At 40.1% G+C, this 27,737-nt stretch overlaps 1 protein-coding gene across 15 annotated transcripts in view; it reads right to left on the bottom strand.

The window, feature by feature from the left end:
- The window catches only part of FARS2 (phenylalanyl-tRNA synthetase 2, mitochondrial), a 537,883-nt gene that overhangs the window by 315,150 nt on the left and 194,996 nt on the right, over window positions 1–27,737 (bottom strand). For all 15 annotated transcript variants that reach the window (XM_027601919.1, XM_027601925.2, XM_035728493.1 and 12 more), the window contains one exon: window positions 18,027–18,158. In XM_027601919.1, coding sequence (XP_027457720.1) covers window positions 18,027–18,158 — 132 coding nt within the window. The remainder of the gene's footprint in view (window positions 1–18,026; window positions 18,159–27,737) is intronic.

Below are 27,737 nucleotides of genomic sequence, written 5' to 3'. Positions count from 1 at the left end.
CCATGTCTACTATTCCATGCATCACCAAGATACTGACAAAGAATCTAAGTGCAAGTAATCAGGAGCCCCGATGGCCAGGACCCTCAATGGCTAACAGAGAAATAGCCAGCCATGGACAAGGAAAAATTGACTTAGTTAAACAAATCAACTTAAAAGTCCCAAAGCCACTCCCCCCCCCCAAAAAAAATCCCATACCCAAAGAAAGGGAGTTATTTAGGTCTGCTCAGGTAGAGACATAGTCTCTGTGCCAGCCAACCAGTATAGACTACTCATCAACCAGTTACTCTCCAGGAGGGAAATACACTTGGACTCAGAGTAGATACAGAGAGAGCCTGTCCAAAAAGAGTCAGAATAATCTTCTAGAAGACCTAAGAGCCAACTCCTCACATGCATTTGATCCAGGAGTGAAGACAGGTTTTACAGGGCTCGAAGCCTACCCAATTCAGAAGAGCTCTCTTCAAAACAGGAAGAAAATATTGCTTCTTTAACTTCAGAGGAGATCTGCCTCCGACTGCCTCCTCTTTCTTAAAAAATGCCTCCATGCTGAGAAAGAAGTTATGCTAGTTACTTATAGCTCAGGTAACTGATCATATAGAAGGTAGGGGGTAGGGGCCATGGAATCCACTTATTATTCTCTGGAGGGCATACAGTGGCAAAGCATGCCCAAAGGTTCTGTGTATCACTTATGCCTATGAAAGGTACACCCAGGACTGCCTGATCCCTAAGTCCATGACCTCTTCCTCACTCTAAGAATGTGGCCTCGGGGCACACAAAGCCTATTAATAACTCCTAAATCCACTCCTATCTGGTCCCCTTCTCTCTCTCCTGCCACTGCTTCAGCTACCGCTCTCATCATTTAGAGTCTAAACTATTCACCTGGCCCCCCTGACTTTGAACTTGCATTTCTTCAACTCACTCTCCACAGTAATGCCAGTTTCTAAAACACAAACCTAATCACATCTTTCTCCCCCTTCAAAATCTCAGTCACTTGCTACTAACACAGGGACAAGATGTAAGGTCTTTTATTTTTCCTCCAAACCCTTCCAGAGCGACTACAACCAAGGAGGTTTTCTGCCTCCTCTACTTAGTTCCCATGTCTTTGGTTTTACCAGTACTCCCTACTAACCAGTTTTCCCAGAATACACGGTGCTACCTCCCACTCTACACGTCTCTGCGCAAGCTACTCTCTCTGCTTGGAAAAGATCTCCCCGTTCTACTACTATCATCTAACCTGCTCACCTTTCCCTCAAGGAATGGTTTCTTCCTTCAGTTGTTATCACAGCACTATGCACAGAGTAGATGACCTCAGTCCCCCCCACTGGACTGTAAGTCCCCCGAAGGCAGAAAAGATCTCTGTATCTGCAGCACCTACCATGGTGCCTGCCACTCAGATACTTAATATAATGTTTGTTGAAGGAATGGACAGAGAGAAGGAAGGCCAATTCTAATGAATGGAAGTACCAAATAATGGATTTCGAGAGCTTTTCCTTCCTAATGCCTTCCAAGCCCCAAACCCCTCAATTCCCAGGGCTCCACTGACAAAGAGTGTAAAACGCCAAATGAATGTTCTAAATTTTTTTTTAAAGGTTTTATTTATTTATTTGACAGAGAAAGACACAGCGAGAGAGGGAACACAAGCAGGGGGAGCAGGAGAGGGAGAAGCAGGCTTCCCACTGAGCAGGGAGCCCAATGCGGGGCTCGATCCCAGGACCCTGGGATCATGACCTGAGCCAAAGGCAGACGCTTAACAACTGAGCCACCCAGACGCCCTTCAATGTTCTAAATTATGTACGTTAACATCAGCTGCTTTCCTTCATATTGAAGACACTCCTCAAGGTAAAATTTTAAAAGAATATCTTACTATACTTTGTCATTACCTCCCCCCAACACACTTTAATCAGCCTCCGAGTTTGCTGTCAACCCCAATCAATCAATGGACAAGCATTTCCTTTAAGTGTCCTTCTTGGAACACACTCCATAAAAGGGTTCCTTTCATCAAGAGATTCTGTGATCAATTAAGTTTGGAAATGTTGCTTGTTCTATCCTTGCAAGGAGCTAGTTCTTCCTAGCTCAGAGATGCTCTCTGCTAAAGAGGGCTACAGGACTTTGTCAACTCGTTAATTTCCACACTTTAGTTGAATATCAGATCTTTTCTTGTGTGAAACACCTAAGAGTACCAAGTGTTCTATGTCTTACACTTTGAGAAATGTTACATTTAATGAAACCCTGAATTATGACAATATAAAAAAAACAATTTGAAAATATGGTATAAATTTTGCCTAATGACATGACTTTATTTTATCCGTGGACATTACAGTGCTCTTTTATGAAGATACTGCTTCCGACCTAAACTACAGAAATGAACCTTAAAAAAAAGTGATACAAGAAAAATAACTTAGCAGATTGTGTTTATCCCCACAGTACCATAAATAATTCTTAAACTTCTAAATTGCCTTTTTGCAAGGGAGGAAATAAAACTGAGCCATTGAGGAGCACATTGCTACCTGCCTGCAAAGCTGCAGTGATCCCATGAAGCAAGAGTTTCATAAATAGTTTAAATAAAATTCAATTATATGAGCATTCTTTTTTTTTTTTTTTAACTCTGAGAGTTTCTTTAAGGGGGTGTGGAGAAGAAACCTGATTAACCAACCATATACACCAAAGTCCTGCTGTTATGCAATTTTCCATGTGGTGCTATAAAACAAAGCACAATCCCCTGTGGGTTTTATTAATATTAAAAATATCTGGCTTCTTTAAGAGGCCAAATCATAGGATCTGAGAGCTAAAAAGAAATCTAAGGAGTTTATATCATCTGTTTCTTCATCAGTTTATAGATGAAGAAACTGAGACCCTCAGGACCTGCCCAAAATGTCTAGAGCAACAAGTAGCCGGGACTGACTGTAGGCAGATCTTCCCTCTGAAGCCCTGCACTTCCCACTGTATCTTTCTGTTAATCCAGGGACTAGACTGAGCAGCTGAGAGTAGACAGGCCAGGAGCTGGGCTGGGAAAATAGGGCCGTTTCCCTCCACACTTTATTGTTTTTTTTTTTAAAGATTTTATTTATTTATTTGAGAGACAGAGAATGAGAGATAGAGAGCACGAGAGGGAAGCGGGTCAGAGGGAGAAGCAGACTCCCTGCTGAGCAGGGAGCCCGATGTGGGACTCGATCCCAGGACTCCAGGATCATGACCTGAGCCGAAGGCAGTCGTTTAACCAACTGAGCCACCCAGGCACCCTCACGCTTTATTGTTTCAATAAGCCTGGAGAAAGGAGAAAGCACAGTTAACATCAAGATACCCACCGTTAATTTTGTAATATGTATAGTGAGTGCCTACCATGTGCTAGGCATTGTTCTAGGAACTGGGAATACAATGGCGGTCAAAACCAAAAAATTCCTTGCTATCATGAAGTTTACATTCTAGTGATTTCAGACTCTTCTACCTGAGACTGACTGAAGTCAGATACCTAGCACTAAAACTTTAAAAAGGTTATAATGAGAATGTCTACATATACACAGGTGTGCACACACGTACACGTGCACATGCACACACACAATCATCCATATGTCAGTAGTATTTTTTAAAAATCCCATGGGGAGAACTTTCCAGATAAATCCCACCCCCAATCGCTGTCTGGTTTAGGGAACCAACACAACATACACTAAAATACTAGGAAACAATTTCAATAGCTTCTTGAGGGCAAGGAGATGGGTAGAAAGACTCAAGCTTTTTCAACCGTCTTTCTCACTAAGTTAAAAAGGGAGGTGGTAAGGAAAACTTGAAAGAAATAAGTCAGTCCTGTGAAATGTACTGGAGGAATCTTAAGTACCTATGAGCCCTGCATAAACTGAGAAAAAAATACACAGCACAACCACAATGCACATTTTATCAGCCAGCTACTGGGGATGGACAAACCACTACACAATCTCAGTGGTGTACAACCACAACCACATATCTATACGGCCGGGGCTTGACTGGGCCTCAGGGAGTCCAGAATGGGCTGGGCTTCAGCTCCAGGTTGACTTAGGTCCATTCCACGTGCTTCTTACTGCTCTAGAAGCAGCAGGCTATGCAGGTTCATCTCATCAAAAAAGGGGGAAGCAAAAAAGGGCAAAACCAACTGTCGAGTACATTTCAAGCTTCTTTTCATATCACATCTGCTAATATCCCCTTAGCCAAAGGAGCCACATGGCCAAGCCAAAAAATCAACAGGGCTGAAAAATCTACTCCTCCCACAGTGGGAAGTGCTTCAAAGTCATGGGGGCAGAGTGTATGGATACGGGGCGGGGGCGGGGGGAACAAACTGGGAACAATAATGGAGTTTAATGAAAGAAATGACCATTTGCAACAATCTAAATTTGCCAAATTTCCATTTCTTTCTAATCCAAATCCCTTATCTGGAAACTCTAAACTATTCCAGCATGAATTGTCTTATGGTGGTTACTGTTTCAGGAATGGGAGAAAACAACAGAAAAAAGAAAAAAAGTTTGAAAAAAAAAGAAAAATGGTTGAAAATGGAAAAATTAAGTCCACATTGAGGGGAAAAGTGCTGGGGAAATTAAATGACAAGTGCTTTATCTCTGCCAAACACAGAAGCCCTTACACACTGAAAATACTGCACAAGGCAGATTCTCTACTATCCAGAAGTCTCCTACATATAAAAATTATGCCCCCCCAAACAGAAACAAAAACAACAAAATGGGGCCTCTGGGCGGCTGAGTTGGTTAGGCATCTGACTCTTGATTTTGGCTCAGGTCATGATCTCAGGGTCAGGGGATCAAACCCCACATCGGGCTCTATGCTGGTCATGAAGCCTGCTTAAGATTTTCTCTCTCCCTCTCCTTCTGCCTCTGCCTCTCTCTCTTTCCCTCTCCCTCTCTAAACAATAAAAAAAGAAAAGAAAAAGAAGAGAAAAAAAGAAAAAGAAATTATGCCACAGAGAGTACGTAGTACTCTGCAAAAACATTAGAAATGTACACATACCACAACTTGAATCAAGTTACCAAAACCTTTATTTTCACTGCAATAACAAATATTGAAGGGGGTGACATAGATTCTAAGCAGGGCTAGAGAAAACTAAAAAATATACCAGGATAGAAGTCAAATTCTATACAGAGAGTATAAATGGAGCCCGCAAGCAAGCTCCAAGCTACATTCCCTAGTCAAATGGGTGCATCCTAGAGTATACCTTCCCAGCCAAAGGAACTGTCACAGGGGGTGGGACCAAATCTGACAGAACATTAGGAGAGAGAAGGTAGATGTTTAAAAGTCATTAAACATTTAGAATCCCCATGCTGAAAATATGAATGATATAGCAATAACATCAGAGACTTGAAACCACCAGAATCAACCATGACAAGCAGAAGGGTTACCTTTATGGAACCTGTCAACTTACACCCACTCACAATCCCTGATGAAGTGATTTTTTTGTAGAATGATGTTATATAAAGAAACCTAAAGTTACTCAAGAAATACATATATCCCATTTACGAAAGAGCAACTGAAAAATAAAAAAGAAAGAAAAGCCACCTAGAGAATACAATTGTTTAATACATTAAAATAACAAATGATTAGCATTCAAAATAAAGAATTCCTACCAATCAAAAAAAAAAAAAAAAAAAACAGAAAAATGAGCCCCAACCCAAAATGAAAAGAAAAACTTTAAGTGTCAAATAAATATATAAAAATGTGTTCGACCTTAACCAGGTAAGTGCAAACAAAATGATAATGAGATACTATCTTAAACCCACCAGACCAGCAAAATAACATGAGTGAGGTCAAGTGTTGAAGAGGATACAGAACAACAAGAACTTTCACACAAAGGCCCAAGGCAGTATAAATTGGCCCAACTGCTCTGGGAAACAATCGTGTGATGGCCAATAAAGCCTAAGATGTCCGTAAGTACTAACTTAGTAAATCCACTGCTAAATAAAATATACCTTAGAGCTCTTACACCTAGACACATAGGATGCACAAGAATGTTCAGCCATAGCATTTGTGATAGCAAAAAAGACTTGGAAATAATCAAATGTCCATTAAATAGATGAATAAACCATGGCATGTTCATCCAACAGAATTTAAGTAGTGAAAAAAATGACTAAACTAAAACTCTACATATGACAACACAGATGAACTTCACAAAGCTACATGAAAAAGTAAAGTCATAAAAGGATGGCATGATTCCTTTTGAAAATAATAAAAACCAGTGAAAGTTAACCTGTTTTTACAATGTATATAATAAATCTATAATGAAAATCAAGGTAATAACACAAAATTCAAAACAGTGATTGCTCACAAGAGGGAGGGAAAGAGGGAAGATACTAACAAAAAGGGATACACAGGGGGTTCAACCATATAATGTCCTCTATCTCTTAAGCAAGGTGGTGGCTAGTGGACTGATAGATAAAATAGAGGACTGGAATACAGATAGATATAGACAGAGAAATGAGCAGACAAAGTATAAGGATAAAATATGTCAATGAAAAAATATTAAGAAAAAAATAACCTTTTTAAAAAAATTAGACTTCTGTATGTTCACAGTAAAGAGTAAAGAATGAATAGAGGAAGAACTAAATTGGAAGACTTAACACTTTCCAATTCTAAAACTTACCACAAAGCTACAGGACTCAAAACACTGTTGTACTGGGATGAGGACAGAAACACAGAACAACAGAACAGAACTGAGAGTTCGGAAATAAACCAACACATCTATTGTCTACTGATTTTTTGACAGAGCTGCCAAGAGCTTTTAATGGGGAAGGAATAGTTTCTTCAACAAATGGTGCCGGACCAATTGGATGTCCACATGCAAAAGGATAAAGTTGGGCCTCTACCTCACATCATATACAAAAATTAACATAAAATGGATCAATGGACTAAATAGAAGAGCCCAAACCACAAAACTCTTAGAAGAAAATATAAGGGTAAATCCTTTTGACCTTAGATTTGACAATAGAGTCTTAGTTATAACACCAAAAGCAGGTGCAAAAGAAAAGAACAGATAAATTGGACTTCATTAGAATCTAAAAATTTTGTGCTTCAAAGGATATTATCAAGAAACAAAAAGACAACCTACAGAATTGGAGAAAATATTTACAAATCATACACCTGATAAAGGTCTTCTATCCAGAATATATAAAGACCTCTTATAACTCAGCAACAAAAAGACAATTCAATTTTTAAAATTAGCAAAGAACTTAAATAGACACTTTTCTTTCTTTTTTAAAGATTTTCTTTATTTGACAGAGAGACACAGTGAGAGAGGGAACACAAGCAGAGGGAGTGGGAGAGGGAGAAGCAGGCTTCCTGCCTAGCAGGGAGCCTGATGCAGGGCTCCATCCCAGGACCCTGGGATCATGACGTGAGCCGAAGGCAGACACTTAACGACTGAGCCACCCAGGTGCCCCAAAAAGACACTTTTCTAAAGAAGATATACAAACAGTATATGAAAATATGTTTAATATTATTGGCCATTAGGGAAATAAAAATCAAAACCACAATGAGGTACTGCTTCTTATCTACTACAATGGCTATAAAACAATATGAGGCAAACAGAAAATAAAAACAAGCAATGGCAAGGAAGTGGAAAAATAGAATCCTCATATATTGCTGGTGGGAATGTAAAATGGTTTAGCCACTGTGGGAAACAACTTGGTACTTCCTCAACAAGTTAAACATAGAATTATTATATGACCCAGCAATTCCTCTCCTAGTTATATACCCAAATAAGATAAAAACAATGACTCAAACAAATACATGTACGTGCATGTTCATAGCAGCATTGTACACAATAGCCAAAATATGGAAATAGCCCAATGCCCATCAACAGATGAATGCATAAAAAAATGATAGTATATGAACCCAATGGAAATATTATCACCCATAAAAAGGACTGCAGTACTGATATCTGGTACACTGTGGATGTATCTCCAAGACATTGTACTAAGTAAAAGAAGTCAGTCACAAAAAGTCACATATTTTAAGAACCATTTATATGAAATCATAATAAATAAATCCAGACACAGAACAATGATTGTGGTTGTTAGGGGCTGCGGGTGGGGGGGAGAAACTGCTTAGCAGGTAAGAGGAGTGGAGTAATGGAAATCCCAGAGAATGAGATAGAGGTAGTGACTGGACAACACTGTATATGTACTAAATGTCACTGAATTGTTCACCTTAAAATATTAATCTGGTGCTATGTGAATTTCACCTCAATAAATTAAAGAAATTTTTATTTTTTATTTTTTTTAAAGATTTTATTTATTTATTTGTCAGAGAGAGAACAAGCAGAGGGAGCGGCGGGCAGAGGGAGAAGCAGGCTCCCCACTGAGTAAGGAACCCAATTCGGGACTCGATCCCAGGACCCTGGGATCATGACCTGAGCCGAAGGCAGCCGCTTAATCGACTGAGCCACCCAGGCATCCCTACACAAACAAATTTTTAAAAATGAATGACTAGAAAAGATGTAGCAAGAAAACAGGACAAGTGATGCAGTCGGATTCTAAGGGACTGTGGGCACAGAACCCAGAGCCAATGCCGCCCAGCCTTGGCAAAGAGGAGAAACTGAGAGTTCACTTAAGGTGGCTTAAATGTTCTCAGTAAAACAGAAAGTGTCTGTATTAAGAACACAATGATGTGAATAAAGGTACATTTTGAGGTGGGAGAATAAAAAGGATGCAGTATATGTCCTAGCATCCTTTCAAGTGCCGTTAGAAAACAGACTGAGCCCGTAACTTCTGGAAACACCCTAAACCACTCTCATAACCAGAGAAAAGGAAATTTAAACAACACCAGCACAACATTTTCCCCTCTTATGTGCAAAGAGTAAAGATACTGGTAGTATTCGGTGGTGGTAAGGGTGTGGGAACAGAGGTACTCTCAAATACTGCAGGTGCTTTTTTCCACTGTGTATCTGGCAATACACATCATAAACCTCGGAGGGGGAAAAAGCCAGTAATTCCTGTTCCACAGACTTATCCCAGAGAAATACTAAGGCAAGTATGCAAGGACATGTGCATAAAGACTGTTTATTGTCAACAACCTATCGAATACATAAATGGCCAAAAGACTCATCCACAATAGCCATGCAACCATTAACAATGACGATGTAGGTAGGTATTTGGCAATTCGAAAAAACACTCATGTCAGACTTGTTGTGAAAAAGCACAATACAAAAAGAAAACTCAAAAGATGGTTCTATTTTTCTAAAATACATATGATGTTTACATATGGGTATAGTTAATAATTATATATATATGCATTTTTCAAAGTTTTACCTGGGTAACAATGGAATTGCTTTCATTTTCATTTTTTCAATGATTACAGATTGCTTTTATATCAGGAAAAAAATCTCACCATCTTATACATTTTGAAAAGGGAAATAGGACAAAGGCTAAGTAAATATTTGAACAGACATCTCTATTCTGACAGCTTGAAAATATGTCACTAGGAGGAAGTACAAGGCAGCACATACACACGGGGCTGATACATATTTGTTTGCTTTTCTGAAAGGGCACTAACAGAGCCAAGACTGACTTAAAAGAAGGGAGGCAAGTTAGGAGGGTAAAGGAAGGAAGGAAGAGAGGGAGAGAGAAGGACTGGGGAGGGAGAGAGGAAGGAAGGGAAGGAGTCAGAGTTTGCCAGATCTTACACAGTCTTGGTTGTTTTACTTCAAAAATTCACTATGCTTAATTTTGATTAACAAAGTTGATGGATTAGGGGCACCTGGGTGGCTCAGTTAGTTTAAGTGACTGACTCTTGGTTTCAGCTCAGGTCATGATCTCAGGGTCGTGAGATCGAGCCCTACACTGGGCTCCATGCTCAGTGCGGAGTCTGCCTGAGATTCTTTCCATTTCCCTCTCCCTTTGCCCCTCCCCCTGCTGACGTGCAGGCGCATGTGCATTCTCTCTCTCTCGTTCTCAAATATATAAATAAATAAAGTATTTTTTTAAAAAAGTAAATAAAGTCAATGGATTAAATATACAAGTGGAGCCAACCCACCCACACTTGTCCGGCACCACATGGTTATGTCATACAATTACCCTTGTACCAAGGGTGTCTTCACAATCCAACCTAGAGTTTGGTCCCACTATGGGGGTATGACCCCTCTATGACTCACTCTCATTACAACTTAAATTCCTGGACAAGTACAAACACACAAAAAAGAAATAGGGCACTATGAAAAGTAAATAGACCAATTTTGATATAAAGTCAAAACTTGGAAAAATGTCCTACATAGGATGAATTTCATGTTTGTTTGTTTCTCCCATGTTTTTGCCCCAAAGGTGGGCCCCAGTTGCAGAGCTGCACAGCATCATGGGCAGCTGAGACTCGAGAAACCTGTCCTTCTGTATGCAGAGAAAGGCTTCTGTGAGCTGGAGTGAAGAGAGCATAGAAGGGGATGCCCTCATTCTACCTACACAAGCATCAGCCTAACCCCTGAGCTACACATGCACAGCACAGACCGAAGCCAGCATAGCAAAAGCTAAGAAAATTGAACTAAGATTTGAACCATTCACACAAGTTGCAGACTAACTGCTGAAGCACACGTGTGTGGGAAGGACACAGATCAGCAGAGCTAAGACTTATACTGAGATCTGAATCACTGCCCATGGGAAGCAAGTCAGAACTAAGGCTAAACCTCACCAGGTGACCATCTACTAAAATAAACTATCAATAGTTATCACAGGATTAAAACAGGACAGAGTACACACAATTGACCATTCACACGGTCCAGCATCCAATCCAGAGTTATTTGACAAAGAATGAGGAAAATGTGATCAATTCTAAAGAGAATTCATTCTTGATGTGACCCAGATGTTGAAACTATCAGACAGATATTTTAAAGCAATTATTATAACTATGTTCCATGAGGTAAAGCAAAACACAATTGATAGGAATGAAAATATAGGAATTCTCAGCAGAGAAATAGGAACCAATAAATAAATTTAAAAAACAAAAATTTTAAAACTAAATAATAATAATCTGAAATAAAAAAATATATTTTGATGCCCAAGGTAGATGAGTGGAAGTGATACAGGAACATGAACATGGGTCAATAGAAATTATCTGGTATGAAAAACAGCAAAAGATAGAAAAAAGTGAGCAGAGTCTTAGGATCTTCTGGGATAAAATCAAAAGATCTAACATGGGTATAATTTGAGTTCTAGAAGGGTCAGAGGAAGAGACTGATGCAGAAAAGTTATCTGAAGAAATAATGACCAGAAACTTCACAAAATAGGTAAAAAGCATAAAGTCACAGATTCAAGCTCAGTGAAACTGAAAACACATAAACTCCAAGGAAACCACACCTAGATGCCTCAAAATCAAACTGCTGAAAACCAAAGTTAACAAAAAAAAAAAATCCTAAAGTAGCTAAAGAAAGATAATACATTATATACAGGTGAATACTGACTGAATTCTGCATTTCTCTACAGAAGGCAGAAGACAATGGAACAACATCTTTAAACTGCTGAGGAAAAAGATATGTCAATCCAGAATTCTATTCTCAATAAAAATATCCTTCAGGGTAAAGGGTAAATAAAGACCTTCTCAGATAAAGGAGCACTAAGAAATTCATCACCAACACACATGTTCTATAAGACATGCTAAGGGAAGTTTTCCATACCAAAGGGAAAAAATACCAGAAGGAAACTTGCATCCTCAGGAATGAAGGAAGAGCAAGACAAATTGCAAATAGCTAGGTAAATAGAACAGAAAACTATAATCTCTTACATTCTTTCAAATGCATATGACTTTTGAGGCGCCTGGGTGGCTCACTTGGTTGAGACTGCCTTCAGCTCAGGTCACGATCCTGGAGTCCCGGGATCGAGTCCCACATCAGGCTACCTGCTTGGCAAGGAGTCTGCTTCTCCCTCTGACCCTCCCCCCTCTCATGCTCTCTCTTTCTCTCTCATTCTCTCTCTCTCTCAAATAAATAACATCTTTTAAAAAAATAAAAAATAAAATAAAATGCATATGACTTTTTAAAGCAAAAAAATCTAACACTGGTGAGGTGTTCAATGTAGGTAGACATAATACATGTACCATAACAACATGAAGGTGACTGAGAGCAGAGGGTAAGGCTAGAATGCGTATTTTAACATAAATAAAACATACTTCAAGAAAAAGAGAAGTACCAGAGATAAAGATGATATTTCATAATGATAAAAGGGGCAATTCGTGCAGAAGACATAAAAGTTATAAAAGCATATATGTCTAATGACATAGCTTCAAAACACATGAAGAGAAATTGATAGAATAAAAGAGCAAATAGACAAGTCCATAATCATGGTAGAAAATGTTAACATGCTTTTCTGGGAAACTGATAGAACACTAAGACCAAAAAAAAAAAAAAAATCAGTAAACATAAAAGAGCTGAACACTATTCAATTACATTGATCTATTTGACATTTATAGAACATTCCAGTCATAGGTTTCTTCTCAAAGGAAATGGAAACATACAGGCACACCAAGACTCTTATACAAATATTCATCATAGCAGCTTTATTTGTAATAGCCAAAAGTGGGAACAACCTAAATGTCCATCAACAAGTGAATGGATAATCAGATTGGGGTATGTCTATACAATAAAACAATACTCAAAACAAAAAGGAATGAACAATGCATACAATGTTGATCAATACACACAACAACATGGATTAATCTCAAAATCATTATGCTCAGGGAAAGAAGCAAAATATAAAGAATACATACAGTATGATTCCACTTACATAAAATTCTGGAATATCCAAACTAATCTATAATGACAGAGGTAGATCAGTGGTTGCCCAGTGACAGGTTGGAGGGAAGGATAAATTACCAAAAGAGCACAAGGCAACTTTGGTTGGTGATGGAAATGTTTATTATCCTGATGGTGGCGATGGTATCACGGGTAAATACATATGTCAAGAATGGATCAAACTGTATAGTTTAAATATTCATAGTTCGTTATACTTCTATTATACCTCAGTAAAATTGGGAAAAATATTCAACTTAAAGACAGGGTTTTCAAAGCAAGGTCTGATCATTCACAAGAATTATCTAGGGTATTTGTTTAAAATGCACATCTCAGTCCCCATTCCAGACCTACAGAACCTGATGCGAACAGACATTTTAAGTAGACTCTCTAGGTGATTACCAGGCATATACTGAGAACCATTGCTTAAGGCCCAGTTCAAATACTACCTCCTCTGTGACACCTGTACTGATGGAACTGATGACACAACTCCCAGAACCCCATCTCACGAATGGCACCTACGTCACCATGCTCTAATTATATTGTCTCATCTTCCCTACTACACTCGACATTTTATAGGGAAATGTCACATCTTATGGTTTTGGGGTCTTCCTCTTTGGCTAGCACAGTGCCTTACACATAAAAGTTGCTCAGCAGCTGAATGGCAAGTTGGCTTGTATATAATAATATGCCTGGTATTGGTTGATGATCTTGGTTGATGCCATCTCAAAGTTCACCATAATAATCTTAAGTTTATTAAGATTAATAACAGTGAATGTCACAAGTGTGTGTAGAGCCTGCAGAGATCGGCCACCAATGAGAGTAACAGCCTGGAAATAGATTTTCACTCACATAGGAAAAATAGCATTAGGTATGCCACCCAGACATCCAAGCAAAGTGCAGAAAGTACACAACTCCTTGCAAAGAGGAACCTAACTTATCCGGGACATACATTTCAAATACCCGTATTTCCAGCATTCCATCCTGAATGTAGTAACCAGAACAAGGCCTTGGTAAAATCTTCTCCAAACTCTCCATCCTCCCCATTCTGCCCGCTGTACCTCTGCTAAAAATACTTACCACACGGTATTGTACTCACTTATCTGCATGTCTTTGTATACTGTGCTAGTCCCAAAGGCAAAGACAAGGCTTATTTCGCTTTTCTATAGCCTTACAAAGAATTCAAGAAAAATGTGACAGACAAATCAACAACAACAACAAAGAATGACTGTTAAAACTGGAAACTGTTCATGTACATATTTACAAGGTTTTTCCCAAAAGAGTCCACTTTTAAATTTGCACAAAAGGTAAGGAAAGAGATTCCATTTTTTTAAAAGTTATTTTCCACTACAGGGCTTTTTCTATCCCCTGGCCTATGTGCAATCTTCTAAATTTCACAGGGGCTCAATAAATGGTAAATTCCTTTCTGGCACGATCATGGCCTACTGTCACCCCTGGTGATGGTTTGAGATGTTTGTGCTCCATATATTACCTGAAAAGACATTAGCAGCCTGAGTCAGCCCACCGGGAAATAAGAGTGTAGTGTTCGGGGACGTGACTCAGTCCTGCCCTCAAAACATCTCCTCCAGGAAAAAAAAATCAAATCATCCTGACAACAGTCACCACCCACATCACAATTACTAAATCTAAGAAGTCTGAAAGGAAGGGTGAAGACACTATAAATTAAAGAAGAAGAAATAAAGTAAAATTCTATAAGCCATGTGGAAGAGCCTTATCTTATTCCAGGAAAAAAAAAAACAAAAAGACTATATCAATGCCATAGTCAACTTAAATGTGTAATAAAATGTTTTCGCTGACTACTCATATTAGCAATCTTATTTCACTCTTTTAATTAAATGCCCTCTGGGGCACCTGGGTGGCTCAGTCGTTAAGCATCTGCCTTCGGCTCAGGTCATGATCTCCAGGTCCTGGGATCAAGCCCCGCATCAGGCTCCCTGCTCAGTGGGAAGCCTGCTTCTCCCTCTCCCACTCCCCCTGCTTGTGTTCCGTCTCTCGCTGTGTCTCTCTCTGTCAAATAAATAAATAAAATCTTTTCTAAAAAAAATTAAATGCCTTCTATCACAGGTGACAACACACATGATGGCTGGGCCCTTCTATACGCGTAACGAATAAAACAGAACAAAGAGAGCTCTATTTGCTGTCGTTTGTTTCATTTGGTTTCATTTCTTCATTCTGTGTTAGACACAATCATTTAATTGAAATGGGTTTCTAGCCACTTCAAAATCACACAATTTACTATCTGGGTATAGCACAGCATGGTACCTTTCTCGGGCTCTGTAAATGGGGATGACACCAGCATCTACCTCAGAGCCTTGTTCTCAAAGCTAAATGGAAGAAAGCTTCTAGAGCCTTCAATGAGGTGATGGCCCACAGGAAGGGCTCAAGTGTGGCAGCTAGTATCATGGTCCCATCACGGCTTCTTTGGTTTCCAGTTACCTCAGCACTTACCTGCACCTCTATGAGACCTTTAAAGAAGGAGATCTACAGCCACCAATTTCAGTGTTTCTTGGAGGTTCTAATTTTCTTTTTTTTTTTTTTTTTTTAAGTAGGCTCCATGCCCAGCGTGGAGCCCAACGCGGGGCTTTAACTCAAGACCCTGAGATCAAGACCTGAGCTGAGATCAAGAGTCAGATGCTTAACCCACTGAACCACCCAGGGGCCCCTGGAAGTTGCATTTTACCAGGCAGGGGAGGGGAGGGGGAGACGGGAGGGAAGGAAATGTCGGAGAAGAGATGGAAGGAATGACAAAACAGAACTAGAGGGATGAGGTGTGCACAGTCTGCCTTTCTCAAGGCCACAGGAACTCAGAAAACAGAAAATTAGCTGTTCTTACAAATAATGCCTGTGCTTAGTGATTGCCAGGCACACATTTAAAAAATTTTTAACTCCAGATGTCAAAACACATCCGAGCCTGAGAACACAGAGCAGAACTCTGTCACAATAACTTCAAGTTCAAATAGCTAAGCCCACACAGAATTTCTTTTACAAAATCATCTCTTCCTCCTTTTCTTGTCTCCCTCTCTTGCAAGATATTTAATTTAAATTTTATCTGTACAATTTCCCACCAACTTAAAGCACATTCTATCACGAGTATGAACCTCTCGAACATATCTGTATCTTAGATGCCCTAGTTTGGTTTTGTTTAATTTTTTTTTCTTTCACTTTGTCATTTCCTTCAAGAATACTTGACATGGCTAACTGTATAACAGCAGTCTCATTAATGAGCAATAATGACTTGGAAACCTTTTTCAGATAACTGTATTTGGCCAATTACTGTATGAATAAACACCATAAAAACCCATCAAGGATACTGGAAAAGATACAAGGAAGCACAATTCCCAGTGACAACTGATATGTAAGCTGATCATCCTGACCAGCTTGCTCAATTCTGGCCCCTGACAACACACACTCCTGGAGGGACACCTGGCATTCCTTGAACTCTTCTAAGAAACAAAACAAAACAAACAAAAACACCACAGAAGTATTTGGAACTAGCTCCTACTCAGGAAGAGATTAAATCTTACATGATTGCTTCCAATATTTTGTGTTTTCTACTAGGATGTATATACGCCTATTAGGCTGATTGTCTTGTTGTCTCTTACCATTCTTAATTTTCTTTTTCCTTCTAAAATCACTCAAACCAGAATCATAGATACTAAGATGACTAAGATCAAAGAGGTAATCGAGTTCCAGTTAGTTAGAAATCATTCCTGTGATAGGCAGGACAGCCTCTGTTTAAATATTTTCTTTTTAAGAGGACTCTCTGTTGATAAATGGTTCTAACCATTGGGAAAAAAAATTAAAAACAACATCAGCAATTAATTTTAGTCCAGATTTACTATGTGCCAGACCTGTGCTAATAGGCATGTTACATGTATCACCTCAATTAATCCTCATAATGGAACTTTGAGGGAGGTATCATTGCGTCCATTTTAACTATGAGAAAGACTCACAGGGGTTACGCCACTTGCCCAAAGACACACAGCTGTCAACTGACAGAAAACCTAAGATAGATACCCAGGCCCAAGCCTCACAACTTTTTTTCACAATCCCTAATAATGTGACCTCTCTGTCCCTCTTCTCTAGGTCAGATCTTCAAATATGTGAAAACCATCCAAGAAGCATCTGGAAAGCGCTACGCTTTCCCCCAGGCTTCCTTGGCAGAATGGAGAGGAATCTGTGAGCTGAGTCCAGGCTCCTGCAGACAGAGGTTACCTATGAGGAAGAAGGGAAAGCCAGGCCTCTGGTCTCACAAATCTTGCACTTCCCTGCACCTCATCTCTTCTGTCTCACTCCATCCTTAATCTCCAATCCCATGACCCTACCCACAGTCTCTCCACATTTCTTAGTCACCCAGAGGGCCTGCTCTTCTCCATTCTGCTGCACGAGGCCCTGTGACCAACCCTGAACCAGAGCCACTGCCCTCCAAGGCCAGAGAGCAAATGTCCTACTATGGGAAGTGGGGAGGGACGCAGGGCAATCCACATCAGCTCTCCTCCCTTTACGCAGTGAGTTTCTGCTCAAATACCCAATCCTGACCGCCTTCCCAGGGAGAATTTATAGTCTGAAAGAATATTTTTTTAATTACATTCAGATAGTGATTTAAAAAAAAAGACAGCTCTGAAATTAAGTTCAGAAATACTCATTTTTATTAAGCAATGGTCCTGCAGAGAAGAGCTGTAAAGATCTTTCTCAAGTACCTGCAGATACAGGTAGGATTTAATGAGAGGCCTCATTTTCCCACTTAACCTCAGTCAGGTGGCACTGCCAACACCGAGGGCAGCAAACAACACAACTTTATAGGTCTGAGTATTTTTATATTGTATTTTGTTGTATTTTCAGAAATATCTTGAATTTGGGGCACTATTATAATGAAATAAGAACAAAAAAGGATTATACATTGGCCTTGTTCTTAAATAGTTTGGAAGACAAACTGCACTCGGGTGATATGCATCAAGTGCCTATGGGCAATTGCAAAGCAACATATCAACAAATTTGAAATTAGGAAGTACAAGTCCAACACTTAAATGTTAACAAGGAAGATCTTCAAACACAAGAAGTCTTTATAAAATTAGATGTGAGAAATTAAGTTCTTCCAGAGTTAAGTGTCAGAGATAAATCTGGAGGGCAATAGGAGGAAAGAAAGATGGTGAGGCAATCCCCACACGGGTATGTAAATGCATATGAAAATGAGTATGCAAACGAAGTTAAAGGAGAAGAAAGTCTTTTTTAAGAGAGCCTATAAATAAAACGTTGGATTCTTTTCTACCTGAATTTACCAGTTGCTGTTCCATCACCCCGCAGCCAAGCACTTCTAGCCATTCTCCATGGAAGTTGATCTCCATCTCAAAGGAAGGATGAGTAAAAGGAAAGTAGCAGTCTACCCATCTAATGTCCAGTCCTGAAAAGATGCCAAATAAAAACAGATAGTGTTAAAAGGCAGTCTATCCTTCCTTATGATCAAGCTTGCCCTTCCGCTAATGACAACAATTACCACATTCTGAGTAAAATAAATAGCAAACAAACTCATTTGCAACACGTTAGGGGGAGGCAATAAATCTTAAAACTTGTGAAAAACTGGGCATGTCTTTTTCAATATGAAAAACACTTTGTGCAGCTCCAGGACCCTCTAAAACCAAATCAATCACTTGTCAAATCCCTGCAAACACCTGGCAGAAGGAAAAAATTAGGTCAAGATCATGGGAAAGCAGGTGATTCTATTAGTTCTATAAGTGAAAATGATAATTTTTCAGAGTTAAAGAAAAAGGAGTTTTACTACATATGCTGCAAACTTACTTATCAACAATATGACCAATATAGGACACACTACCCAACTTTTACTTCCATAAGTATATATTTTTTAATTAAGTTTATAAGAACAAATAAAAAACTAAATAAGATCAGCTAAATGTAAGCAAAACATCTAGAAAGTCAATTTTTTTTTCTACAGAGGAATGACAAATGTTCACACATCTAAACAAACAAGTAAATGCTAGAATGAACTTCTCAATAAACGATCTTGAACATGGCACTCATAAACAATATTATTATTAATTAACAAAGGAAAAGACTAATGAATTAAAAACAATTAAAGCCTGCAAAGAGCAAACGTTACTAACAGCAGAAAAAGCAGATGCGAAGGTCACATGGCAGCTAGATACCCACCATGAGGAACACAGAAAAGTGGGAGCTGACGAATCACCTACGGTCTCCTGCCCTGGCTCCCTTCACTTTGTGTAATGATCTTTCTCTTCTTTAAGCAATGCTCCTGATTCCACTTCTCCATGGGAACATGACCTCCTACGAATTGAAAATACTGTCTTTTCTCACCCAAGACTATCTGTATTTTAAACCTTGTGGGAATCAGAATGTGAAATGAAAAAAATAATAATAACAAAAATTACTTCCATTTATTGAGGTCTCTGTCAGCCCATTTCATAGGTACGGTAAAAGAGGAAGAAATAGGTCAAGTGTCTTGCTCAGAGGCTCAGAGCCAGCAGATGACTAGGCCAAACCCAGGTCAGCCTGACTCCAAAACTCCCTCTCTTGACAATTAAAATATAATTCCTGCCCATCAAAGAAGATATTTCAAGAATCAAAAAGCACATGAGAACGGAGGTGCCTGGGTGGCTCAGTTGTTAAGCGTCTGCCTTCGGCTCAGGTCATGATCCCAGAGTCCTGGGATCGAGCCCCACGTCCAGCTCCCTGCTCAGTGGGAAGCCTGCTTCTCCATCTCCCACTCCCCCTGCTTGTGTTCCCTCTCTCGCTGTCTCTCTCTCTGTCAAAAAATAAATAAAATCTTTAAAAAAAAAAAAAAGCACATGAGAACAGAATTATGAAACATAGGGACCTTCTCTATGCCCCAGATGACAAAGGACAAGGCAGGCTTTTCTTTCATTGTTCTAAGAACATTTTAGTTGCCTTATTTTCCTACTTACCTGCTGTCTATAGCAAGTGACAACTGAGTTCTGTTACATCAGTAATACCATATTTCCCCCTCTTGTTATACATGTGCTGTAACAGACAAATTTTACACTGAACATAAATACTGTGCACAATGTGACAAACTTAACATGTATACATCCATGAAACTGTCACCACGATCAATATAATGAACATATGCATCAACCCCAAAAGTTTCCAAGTGCCCTTTTGTAACCCTACCCCCCTGCCTGTTGCCCCCACCTCTTCTCCTCACCCCCACATCCCCAGGCAACTGCAGATCTCCTTTCTGTCCCTACAAAGGAGTTTGCATTTTCTAGAATTTTATAACAATGCAATCATACAGCATGTACTTTTTTTTTGGTATGGCTTCTTTCACTCAGCAGAATGATTTTAAGATTCACCCATGATTCACATATCATTAGTGTCTTTTTTTTTTAAGATTTTATTTATTTATTTAAGAGAGAGCGCTTGCGCTCAAGAGAGAGCACGAGCAGGGGGAGGGGGAGTGTGGGCAGAGGGAGAGGAAGAAGCAGGCTCCCCGCTAATAGGGAGCCCCATGTGGGGCTCGGTTCCAGGACCCTGAGATCATGACCTGAGCCAAAGGCAGATGCTTAACCGACTGAGTCACCCAGGCTCCCCTAGTTCCTTCCTTCTTATTACTGAATAGATTTCGCCAACAGCTCTTCTAATGGCAGGGGAAAAAGCTGGTCCTGTTGCAGGCCATTGGAGAATTGTCTTAGGTCCCCTGAGTAGTTCTGACTTTTCTGTACGGAAGCCACTACGTGCAGAGCAGGTGCTTATTTGCCACTATGTTCTGAGAAGAAGGTATCAGTACACCTGTGTGTTTGTCCATCTTTGGGACCAACAATCCCCTACCATATTTTTATTAAAAAGCTGCAGAGGCAGTCCTGCTGGCAAACAGAAACATGTGAAGCACTGGGATATACAACTGAGTGCTGATGGACTGGCAGGTAAACCATTTTTATCATTCTTTTTTGTAACTCCTGCCAGATAAGCACAAATCACCTAGCGAAAACAATTTAGAAAAACCAATTTTGTTTACATGGCTTGGATTAAATTCTACCAAAAGCAAGATTAGTATTCAGGGTTAACAGGATGATCCCATCATGACATAATTAAACATCACCTGGAACAGAGTTTGGTGAGGTCTACACAATTTAATTTTTCTTGCATATCCTTATTTTATTCCTTTGGACAAGCTAAGTGCATACAATTTAGGGTTGTTTTTTTTTTTAAAGATTTTATTTATTTATTTGAGAGAGAGACAGATAGAGATAGCAAAAGAGATAATGAGAGAGAGCACAAGCAGGGAGGAGACAGAGAAGCAGGCTCCCCGCTGAGCAGGGAGACTGATCCCAGAACTGAGATCATGACCTGAGCCGAAGGCAGACGCTTAACCAACTGAGCCACCCAGGCGCCCCACATAGAATTTAGTTCATATAGCTTTATATCTCACACCTGTAAAACCTTAAGTCCTTACCCCAAGGAGAAAGAGTATTTCAGATATTACTAAGCCCTGAAAATAATCACATGTGTTGATTAAAGTAATTCTATTATCAATTTGTATTAAGCTCAAACTAAATCCCTACCGCGTTAAGTCTATGGGAAGTGAAGCCTGCACACAGACAGGACTCTCTCTCCACACACCAATCTGCGCTGTCGGTGTGATGGTGTCAAGAGAGCACAAGGATTGAATTGAAAAGTGATGTAAGGATCTCACACCTTCTCTGGGAACCTTTTTTTACCGAAGGGTTTTGGCCACTTCTAGAAGTAGGAAAAATGATAACTTTGGAATAACATGTTTTTAATGTTGCATAAATTCTTAAGATCAAATGTCCATATATTGGTTGCATCAACCCTTGCTCTTTTTTGGTTTCAGACCTCAGTCACCCTGGCCCTGGGCTTCTTCTTGCTCAAGTGCCCCCACAGGCATCTGTCAGGAACAAGTAAAGTAATTGCTCCACACTGAAAACTCCACCTGCAGAGTGTGGAAAGGCAGGGAAGTTAACCAAAGTTCTTCAGAATACGTGAAGATGATTAGTATTACTTGTGGAGCAGAACCCATTAATAATAATGTCACAGAAACTAAGAAAACACAGATTGGCAAAAGTTACATCCAATGCATCTAGAACATTTGTAATCCTCTTCACCTCCTTGGATCCTTTGTTAAAAGTTTCCTTTTTAGGGCGCCTGGGTGGCTCAGTCCTTAAGCGACTGCCTTCGACTCAGGTCCTGATCCCAAGGTCCTGGGATCAAGCCCCGCATCGGGCTCCCTGCTCCGCGGGAAGCCTGCTTCTCCCTCTCCCACTCCCCCTGCTTGTGTTCCCTCTCTCGCTGTGTCTCTGTCAAAGAAAGAAATAAAATCTTTAAAAAAAAAAAAAGTTTCCTTTTTAAATCTACATGACCTTGCAAAGAATGCAAAGTCCATACACCATTTGTTCTCTTTGTTCCACTTCTTGAAAAACTTCAGTTCTTCAATTCTGCTTCCTTCACAACAACAGGCAAGAGCCAAAATCTATGAAACCCCAGTTTAGGGAAGCCTGTAGCTCTACTTCAAACACAAATGGTCCTTACTTGAAAGTAAATTTTATTAGTTAATGTGTAATTTTTGCCAAAACACCATATTTTCTATATTTTCTAACAATTTAAATTCCAGTTACATTGACACATTAACAGTAATTTTTTTAAATCACTAGTAGCGGAATCATTTACTGAATACTATTTTTTAAGATTTTATTTATTTATTTGTCAGAGAGAGAGCACAAGCAGGGGGAGTGACAGGCAGAGGGAGAGGGAGACTCACTGCTAAGCAAGGAGCTTGATGGGGACTTGATCCTAGGACCCTGGGATTGTGACCTGCTGAAGGCAGACGCTTAACCGACTGAACCACCCAGGCATCCCTTGTTGAATACGTTTATGTAACACCCAAAATATGCTTTCCTCATGTTTTGTCCCCATAACCTCAAAATTATAGTAAGGATTAATATATTGGGTTGAAAAAGCAACTTGACATACAGCTTATATTAAAAGATGTGATACTGAGGGACGCCTGGGTGGCTCAGATGGTTAAGCGTCTGCCTTCGGCTCGGGTCATGATCCCAGGGTCCTGGGATCAAGCCCCGCATCGGGCTCCTGGCTCAGCAAGGAGGCTGCTTCTCCCTCTCCCTCTGCCTCTCGCCCTGCTCATGCTTTCTCTCTCTCTCTCTCTCTATATATATATATATATACATCTGTGTCTCAAATGAATAAATAAAATCTTTAAAAATAAATTAAAAAATTTTAAAAAGATGTGATACTGAATAGCCAGCTAAAAACTTAGTATGGCTTAATTCACATGCCATGTATCAGGAGTCAGTAAAAAAATCCACTAAAAACTATATATTTTGTGTTACATATTAATAGAGGAAAATTTTTTGAAAACATGTCCAAATCATATAGATTCATTATGCATTAGACCAATCTCATATTGGGATGATAGAGGGAAATTAACTGCACAGGTGTTATATATCTAATGGAAAATAATGCCAAAGTTTTTTCTTTACTTCACTGGTTGGTTGGTTGGTTGGTTTGCACGTAATGATTTACTAAACCATATTTATAAAGGAAGCTCAGAGCTTTTTAAAAATTGCCTTAGAACTCTGTGAGACTATAGCAACTATCAAAAATTATACACCTTAATTTTTAGCTGAGAGCAAAGTAGAAGAAAGAACACCTGAGAGTAAACCAAACCTGATTCACGTCTCAGATTTCTACCTTTTTCCTGTGAAACAGTGGCCAGGTTAATTAACCTCTCTGAGACTGATGCTTCTCCCTGCTGTGCACAATGCCGGCTCACCAGGGTCTGGACTAAAGAACCTAGGGGTGGAGGCCAGGTTTCTCAAAGGCAGAGATCCTCTTTGGCAATGTGGGCACTCACTTCTGCTTTCTCTCCTAAATGAGGATGCTGATTTTGTCCAAGAATGAAGAGAGCACAAGGTCAACTGGGACCTCAGATATGATTAGTGAAAATTCTTTCAGCATAGTGCTGTGAGCTCAAATGGGAGAGGGGTTGCTAGAAGTCTAATTCTCTCAACTCTGGTGACGTGTTACCTGCCCCTACTGGCCGCAGGGAACCAGGGGCATGCGAAAGGCAGCACTGCATCTCGCATCTCATCTGCTTTGTACACCAGCCTCACAACTGCTCGATCCTTGGAAAACCAATGGGGCACACAATGAAGGCGGGCTGTGTGGGAGTCTCCTCCCACAAATCTCTGTCTCCTATGTGATGTTGCAGTGCTTAACCACCCTGACATACTGTAAACATTAAACAGGTGTCATTCCTTCTCACCCCCCCAACCCACCTTCATCACAGATCTCATAGAATACATTTAATTGTCCTGACTTATTGGCTCACTAAGGGATTCTTCCTCTGTCTCCCATACCCCTTATATTTAAAGATGAGACTTTGCTATCAGAACCACCTCCCAGAGGTGTGAGAATATAGATTTTAAAAGGTTGATGGCCCAAACTAGAACACGTACCAGTGATTTTATATATCCTACTGAAGTTTCCCTCCACTGAAGAAGATAATTTTTTAAATTGACTATACAAATATGCAATTAATAGGTGCTATTGGGCATTAATTTTTCAACAAGTTTTTCATTGGTTGGTAGCAGAGAAATAGAATGTAGCGCTCTGATACAGGGCTGCTCCTCACGCTTTCTGCACAGGATTTAGCATGCATCCAAGGAAGGAAAGCAAGGTGGGGAGAAAAAGAAAGGGAGGCTAAAAATAAATTCTTAGAAAAACTAAGATCATCCTAGATGACTACAGTCTCACTAGGGAAATTACTCGGCCATCACTGTCAAAGTTACCTGACAATTCCATCTTTTCTGCTTCTGTTTAATTGAATTAAGACCCACAGCCCTTTAAACTGAAAATACAACAAGCAGCATACAGGCATTTTTTTTTTCCAGATTTCTCAATATCTCTCTATTCTAAAGGCTTTCTTTAAAAAAATTATTTTGGGGCACCTGGTGGCTCAGTCAGTTAAGCATCTGACTCTTGATTTCAGCTCAGGTCATGATCTCAGGGTCGTGAGATCAAGTCCCGAGTCAGGCTCCCGAGGTGGGGGTGGCACCTGCTTAGGAGTCTCTCTCTCCCTCTTCCTATGCCCCTCACCACTCCTTCTCCAAAAAAAAAAAAAAAAAAAAAAAAAAAAGTAATAGGTATTGTGTTCACAGGGTTCAAAATCGAAATACTGTAAGAGGATACATTTTACTATATAATAGAGCATCAGTGACATCACAAGGAACAAAACTTTTGTGACCATGTGAGGTGGTGGATGCTAAATTTATTGTGATCATTTCATAATATATACACATGCAAGGTCATTATGTTATATCCCTTAGACTAATAAAACTTGTATGTGAGTTATATCTCAATAAAACTGGGGTAAAATAGGGCAACAATTAAAGTGTCACTGCATCCCTGTCCCTGTCCTACCGCCTCCTCTTGGACCCTCCTCTTGGACCCATGCTAGGGTTACCTTCTTATCACCAGATGTAAGCAAATACAACATGTACGTCTATTTTTCCTCCTTTCTTATATAAAAGACAGCATTCTTGCACATTATTCTAGACCATGCTTTTTTTTCACTTAATGATATGTTCTGCAGGCATCTCCACCTGAATACACACAGCATGTACCGCCTCATTCCTTTCCTTACTCCTGCACAGTGTTCCAGCAAGTGGCTCTGCCACATTTATGTAAGAAGACCCTTATACTTGAATTATATCCATTATTCTGCTATGAGCAACAGTGCTCCAACAAACTACCCTGCTGGTCAAAGAGGAAATGCTTGTATAGTTCTAATATTGTCCTCTGTAGGAGTTGTACCATTTTGCACTCCCATCAGCTCAATATTTTTCAAGGGGGCCAAGGCCACACAACTAGTTAGTAAAAGAGTCAAATCCGAGCTCAGGTCCTGGCTGAACATTCAGGGTATCTGCTGGGTGCTGAGACAAGACCACCCAGGTTGACCTCCCTGTGCAGCTCCCATGTAGCCAATGCAGAAGCTGAGCACCATGGATAAGACCCCCAGGTTCCTGCTGAGTCCCTCGCCCTTGCTGTCTGTTTGCACCTCCTGTCTCTCCCCCGGCAAACGAGAAAAGTATCCTCTGGACTGAGAAACCACATGGCTGGCAGTAATGAGGGAGAGGAAGCACAGGTAAGGCTTGAGGCAGCCATGTGGTAATATGAATGCTGATTCCATTTCCAAAGCCCACCCCACAAGCAGCATGAAGTCATTCACAACTTACAGTGAATTCCCCATGTAGGGCCTTAGAAACCTGGCAATGCCATCACAGTGACTCTTTAGCACACCAATCCTATGTGTCTACACAGCCACATACCCTTGAGTCCAGGACCACAGACTGCTAAGTGGAATAAAATTATTCCAACTACACAATTAATGTGAAACATTACCTTTTCCCTCTCAGAGAGGGAAAGAGGGTAATAAAATTCTCTGGTGTGGGACCTCCACAGCACACAGCACACGGCAGAAGCTATTAGCACTATTTCAGCCACAATGACTCCCTCTGCTAAGATATTCCCAAAGTAATAGCGGAAAACAAGAAAACTAGCATTTTCTATCACCAACAGTGATAGTGTAACTGATCACACAGCTATTATCACAGTCTTCTACTTGGTGGAAAGACCTGTGTGGTGAAGTGCTGTTCCAGGCTCCTGCCCTGGACAAGGGACATGGGAATCCTTTTGATTAGGGCTTAGATCTGGAAATGATATTATCATCTCTCCACCTCACAGTGGGTTGAAAATGGAGTATAGCACAATTTAATGTGCCCTCCTTCCAAACCTGGGCATGGGGTCAGAGGCACAAGGATAAATGACTGTTCTCTGGCTGTGTAGGGAGCAGAGGGGACAGCTTAACAGCAACCTGGCCTGGGGTGAGCCACAGCCACAGGCCCTTTGGTCCTCGATCTTCCTCGCTAACCATTCCCAAAGGATAGTACACAGACAAACCTTCTAGAAAGAAGGCTCACACCCCACCCTCTACAAATCTGATCAAAGAGACATGGGTAGATGGGTCATAGTGTATGGAAAGAGCGATCCTAGATCTAGGATCAAATCCCAGCTCCACCATTTTAGCCAAGCAAGTTCCTTACCCTCCTTCACTGCCTCCATTTTGCTTAAAATAAGAATACTTAACTCACAGAGTTTTGGTGACAATTCAGTAAGGAAAAGTATGCAAAGAACCTAAATGCCAAATGGGTGATTTTTGAATTGAATGTCACTGAAAGTCAGGCCATAATCTAAAATATCTTTCACCTTTTTATAAAAATATGAAAAAAAATAAGCGTTTCTAAATTGCATTCCTAAGGTAATCAACATGTGCTGTTCATTTCCTGTGATGCTGTGCTGAATCCCTTGCATGTCTTCTCTAATCTTTACACTGGTATAAGGCTGGCATAAACACTGCTCAGGAACCACCATTATTCTCATTTTATAGAAGAAAGAATGGTGGTCACAACAGCTTACATACCTAAGTTTACACAGTAAATGCCATGATCAGAATTCAAATCCAGGTGTCAGACAATAAGCCCTATGCTGCCCTCCACTGGAGCAGACAACAAAAACTACACTAACTTGGTTTTCCATGCAAAGTGGCCTTACAAGACCAAGATGACACCATCAGACTCCTTGTTTTTGCAACACATTAACGACAGGTATGATCAAAAGGAAAAAACCAAAAAGGTATAATCTACATTCAATACTTCCATAGGCTAGAAACAGAACAGAAATGCAAAACCGTGAGAGAGGAGAAAGCACAGTGCTGCTGGGCTCGGGGTCCACACTCAGGAAAGGAGCCAGGAGCCTGCCTTCAGAAGGATAATGCACTATTGGCTCAGGATCTGAGGGAGGCTAAAAGCTTAGAGTCAGATGCTGGAATGGAATAAGCTTCATGCTCGTAAAAGAAGAGTGACAAAAACTCGCCAAATACAGCCTGGAGCAG

Source organism: Zalophus californianus, chromosome 7 (assembly GCF_009762305.2).
Source record: "Zalophus californianus isolate mZalCal1 chromosome 7, mZalCal1.pri.v2, whole genome shotgun sequence".
Taxonomy (NCBI): Eukaryota; Metazoa; Chordata; class Mammalia; order Carnivora; family Otariidae; genus Zalophus; species Zalophus californianus.
Note: the sequence above shows the minus strand (reverse complement) of the source record. Positions and strands in the feature narration are given on the sequence as shown.